The following is a 5,000-nucleotide window of genomic DNA, read 5'->3' on the forward strand; positions in this document are numbered from 1 at the left end:
AGAGCACAGCTTTGTGCCGGGCCGACAGACACATTCCTCCAGGATAAACCCATCTGACATTCGCTGGCATACTTCTCCTGCTCTGAAGCCGCCAGGCCGCTCTACCACGTACATGAGCTCCAACCCTGTTCTCTACTGTCAATGTCCTAGACACAAAGGAACAGTCATGTGCCACGTGTGACCTATGGAGTAATCGACATTTCCGCTTCTTACATCCACGTCGAAGAGTTAGCTAGCTAGGTTAGCCTTCAGCTAGCTTTAGTTAGGAGGTAGAGACAGATAACTGTCTGTGTTTCGGTGTACTGTGTTATGTTTATGGATATGAGTGTTCCTGTGGGTGTGTAACCCTGTGTGTATAACCCAGTGTGTGTGTGTGTGTGTGTGTGTGTGTGTGTGTGTAACCCTGTGTGTCCTCATATGTGTGCAATAACACTATGTGCAATATGACAACCCTCGGGTACATAAGGTTCAGAGATAGGAAATGTTAGAATAGGTATAGCATAGCATAGAGTACAGCACAGTGTTTTATTTGTATAGTATAGTATAGTGGATAGTGTATATAGCCTTTATTTATGTAAACCAGCTCTTTTCCCTTCTTGTTTTTAGTTTTTTTCCTAACACCAGGGGAGCCCCCCCTCCCAAATTTCGTTGTTTGGTACCTGTACTATATCAATGACAATAAAGACCATTCATTCATTCATTCATTCATGTGTCCTTCAGGTCTGGACCACAACAGGCCTGAGGTGTTTGAGCACAGCAAGCGCCTCCTCCTCCACCTCCTCATCGCCCTGTCCTGCAACAACAACTTCCAGGTGAGCGTGGGTCAAATCTGAGGGAATGGTAAACGTGGCTTAATATACAGCACCTTATTCCAAATAGGTATTCACACACACATTCACACACCAATGACAGCAAGCTACCAAGCAAGGTGCCGGGCCCGCTCATTTGGGTCTTGCCCAAGGACACCTCGACACGTGGCCAGCCGGGGATCGTATACACGCCAAACCACCGACCTTAGCAATCGTTAGACGCCCGCTCGACCTCTCGAGCCACAGACCCATGAGGAGTGTGTGAACCAGGGTTTGATGTGTGTGTGTGTGTGTGTGTTTCCAGGTCATTGCCTCTGTGCTGCTGCTGACCAGGGAGATCAGTGACAACAAGACCCTCACCGTCAAGTCCAGCTACCAGCCAGAGTACCAGTACTCAGGTAAACACACTACTTAACACCAGAACAGCCCTGCCTTTTAGGGGTCAAATGACCATAGTCTTTAGAATGGTAAGCTGCTATTTACGCACAACGATCACTAGCTGGCTGTCTTGTAAATGAGCCTGCCAGATTTCTGTAAATCCTACACAGAAAAACTACAAAATAGCTTTATATTAGCTTATCCTGTGATTTTGAAAATGTAAGGATACTGGGTAGTAGAACGCACATATCTAGGAAAAGTCATGAAAGGAGGGTCCTGAAACTTGATAGAGTGCAAAGATATAAACAAATGTTAACTCACAGGATCAAATGACCCCACCCATGTCTGTTCTAGTGTTAAACGAGCCTCATCATCTAGTCGTTGACAGTTGTTACTTTCTGATGTTCTAACTAAGCGTTTTTTGTTGTTGTTGTTGTTGTTGTTGTTGTTGTCGTCGTCTCAGGTGGGGCGGACTTCCTGCGTGAGTGGCAGGCGTCCCCGGTCGCCGACTCTGGGCTCAGCTCCTCGTCCAACTCCTCCTCTGCCAGCCTGGGGGGGGGCAGCGTGGGGGGCAGCGTGGGGAACCTGCCTCTCATCACCCCCGACGACCTGGAGGACCTGGAGGACACGCCCAGCGACACGGATGACAAGACCAACAAACTGATAGAGTTCCTCACCACCAGGTACACACACACACCTGACTACAACATGCTGTGGGTGTGTGTGGGTGTTTGTGCGTGTGTGTGTGTGGGAGGGGGGGGCGGGGTGTGGGTATGTGCGTGTGAGCCTGTGTGTGTGTGGGTGTGTGTGTGTGTGTGTGTGTGTGTGTGTGTGGGAGTGCGTGCGTGTGAGCGTGCAAGCCTGTGTGTGTGTGTGTGTGCGTGTGTGTGTGTGTGTGTGTGAGCGTGCGAGCCCGTGTGTGTACGTAACCTCTGTGTGGTGGTGATGGTGGTGGGTATACAGTGCTTGGAGTACTGCTTTGTGGTTGCTTAGAGCGTTCGGGCCGCTGTGGGTCCACGAGGACATCACGCCCAAGAACCCCAAGTCCTCCAGCGCCGAGCAGCTGGCCAACTTCCTACGACACGTCGTCTCCGTGTTCAAGGAGTCCAAGTCAGGTAAGAGAGGTTCTGTTATAGTGGGGTAGGGGCAGTGTGTGTCATAAAAGACACCAGAAGTGTGTGTGTTTCTCATGTCTCTCCTGTCTGTCTGTGTGTGTGTGTGTGTGTGTGTGTGTGTGTGTGTGTGTGTGTGTGCCTGCCTGCCTGCCTGTCTGTGTGTGTCTGTGTGTGTGTGTGTGTGTGTGTGTGTGTGTGTGTGTGTGTGTGTGCCTGCCTGCCTGCCTGTCTGTGTGTGTCTGTGTGTGTGTGTGTGTGTGTGTGTGTGTGTGTGTGTGTATGCTACGTATGTCTGTCTATGTGTGTGTGTGTGTGTGTGTGTGTATATGCTACGTATGTGTGTGTGTGTGTGTGTGTGTATGCTATGTATGTGGGTGTGCGTGTGTGTGTGTGTGTGTGTGTATGCTACGTATGTGTGTGTGTGTGTGTATGCGACGTATGTGTGTGTGTGTGTGTATGTGTGTAGACTTCCACCTGGAGCAGCAGCTGAGCGACGTGGCGTTGCAGACGGCTCTGTGCAGCTCCTCCCGCCACTACGCCGGCCGCTCCTTCCAGGTGTTCAGAGCTCTGAGGCAGCCGATCAACGCCCACGCCGTCTCCGACCTGCTGTCACGCCTGGTGGAGGTGGTGGGGGAACATGGGGACGAGGTGCAGGTGAGCGTGTGTGTGTGTGTGTGGGGGGGGGGTTGTCTGTCTGCCTCTGTGTCTGTGTGACTGTGGGTTTATCTAATATACTGTATTTGTGTTTCTAACGTGTGTGTGCGTGTGTGTGTGTGTGTGTGTGTGTGTGTGTGCGTGTGTGTGTGTGTGTTCCAGGGCTATGTGATGGAGGTGTTGTTGACTCTGGAGTCAGTGGTGGTGAACCTGGCTGAGTGTCTGAAGAACAGCGATCTGATGGCGGCTCTCACCAGGTGGGCTTGTGACATCATATCCTGTTTTAGTGACATCATATCCTGATTTAGTGACATCATATCCTGTTTTAGTGACATCATCCCCTGTTTTAGTGACAATATATCCTTTTTTTAGTGACATCATATCCTGTTTTAGTGACATCATATCCTGATTTAGTGACATCATATCCTGTTTTAGTGACATCGTCCCCTGTTTTAGTGACAATATATCCTTTTTTAGTGACATCATATCCTGTTTTAGTGAAATCATCCCCTGTTTTAGTGACGTCATATCCTGTTTTAGTGACATCATCCCCTGTTTTAGTGTCATCAACTGTCAAGGTCTTGGAAGCCTGTATTTCTTTTTTTGATCAAGGTTTTTTAATTTTATTTTCCACAATATATCACAGGTCCAAACAGGTCCAACAAAGAACAAACTTAAATATATCCCCCATCCCCCAAATACCAGACATATACATACATACATACAAACATTATACACAGCCAGACGCCCATAAAATAAAAAAAGAATAAATACTACAATATAAAAGAAATGATACTACATTATCATGCTGTCAGATTCTTCAAGGTTGCCAAATAATGGAAGCCTGTATTTCTAAAAGAAATCAAAGAAAAAATTCTCCCATTTTGTTCATCTGTATTATTCTTACCCATAACCCTCTTTGTTCTTAGGACCTCCTCCCCAGACTTCCTGACCAATGAGAAGCTGACGTGTAACAGGAAGAGCACCGGCCAGCTGAACCTGCCGGGGATGGGCCTGGCCGGGCTCTCTGCAGAACGCAGCCGCCACCAGCGCTCCTACTCCGTCCCCAAGAAGTTCGGCGAGAGCGGCAACCAATCGCACGACCCGCCTCGCAGCGCCACTCTGGACCGCATACAGGCAAGGGAACCAGCTCACGGACCCTGTTTATTCATTTATGTACTGTTACCTAATCACCATGACGACAGTTTTCCTTTCCTATGTTTATTCTTTTTTTCGTCGTCTCACAGGCCTGCACCAATCACGGCCTGGGGCGCCCCGGACGCAGCCTCTGCTCCGTCTCTTCGTCGACCAATCGTATCGATCCCAGCGTGTTGTCTGACCCCGCCCATGTGTCCCATCCCTCTTCGCTATTGGCTACTGTGTTCTGGGTGGCGGTGTCACTCATGGAGTCAGACTTTGAGTTTGAATATCAGATGTCTCTACGGCTGGTCCACAAGCTGCTGTCAAAGGTTTGTAAACGTATATGTTACAGTACATGTGGGAATACAGTACATGTGGGAAAACTAGGGTTAGGGTTAGGTGCTAGGGTGACTTGGTACATGCTGGCATGTCTAACCCTAACCCTAACCTTAACTCTAACCCTAACCCTACCCCTAATCCTAACCCTAACCTTAACCGTAGCACCCTAGTACCTAACCCTAACCCTCGTTTTCCCACATGTACCGTATTCCCACATGTACCGTAACATATACATGTAATCTAGTAAGGTTTGTAATGTATACATGTAATATAGTATGTGATAGCATAGCAGTGATCATAGGATGGATATATACTGAGTTTGAGTATCAGATGTTTCTGTGGCTTATCCACACGCCACTAGAATTTAAAAGAAAACAAAAGGAGATATGACATTTTTTAATCTAACCTCTATTTATTACATTTACATGTTTGGCATTTAGCAGACGCCTTATTCCAAAGCAATTTACAACAAATACATTTGGCTAAGTAAGTGAATCATCTATCCACCAGTCATAGCGGTAAAAAGTAATCTATGCTCAAACCAGGGGCCATTGGCAGTCGTCAA

General features: G+C 48.0%; 1 protein-coding gene across 1 annotated transcript in view; it reads left to right on the plus strand.

Moving 5' to 3' along the window:
• Positions 1–5,000, plus strand: part of fryb (furry homolog b) — a gene marked incomplete at both ends in the record, with an annotated part of 59,910 nt that overhangs the window by 37,494 nt on the left and 17,416 nt on the right. The window contains 8 exons of the mRNA XM_080549617.1: positions 721–812; positions 1,114–1,207; positions 1,651–1,870; positions 2,151–2,302; positions 2,769–2,956; positions 3,119–3,213; positions 3,886–4,099; positions 4,204–4,425. Coding sequence (XP_080405743.1) covers positions 721–812; positions 1,114–1,207; positions 1,651–1,870; positions 2,151–2,302; positions 2,769–2,956; positions 3,119–3,213; positions 3,886–4,099; positions 4,204–4,425 — 1,277 coding nt within the window. The remainder of the gene's footprint in view (positions 1–720; positions 813–1,113; positions 1,208–1,650; positions 1,871–2,150; positions 2,303–2,768; positions 2,957–3,118; positions 3,214–3,885; positions 4,100–4,203; positions 4,426–5,000) is intronic.

This window comes from Nansenia antarctica (assembly GCF_963989245.1).
Source record: "Nansenia antarctica genome assembly, chromosome: 20".
Lineage (NCBI taxonomy): Eukaryota > Metazoa > Chordata > Actinopteri > Argentiniformes > Microstomatidae > Nansenia > Nansenia antarctica.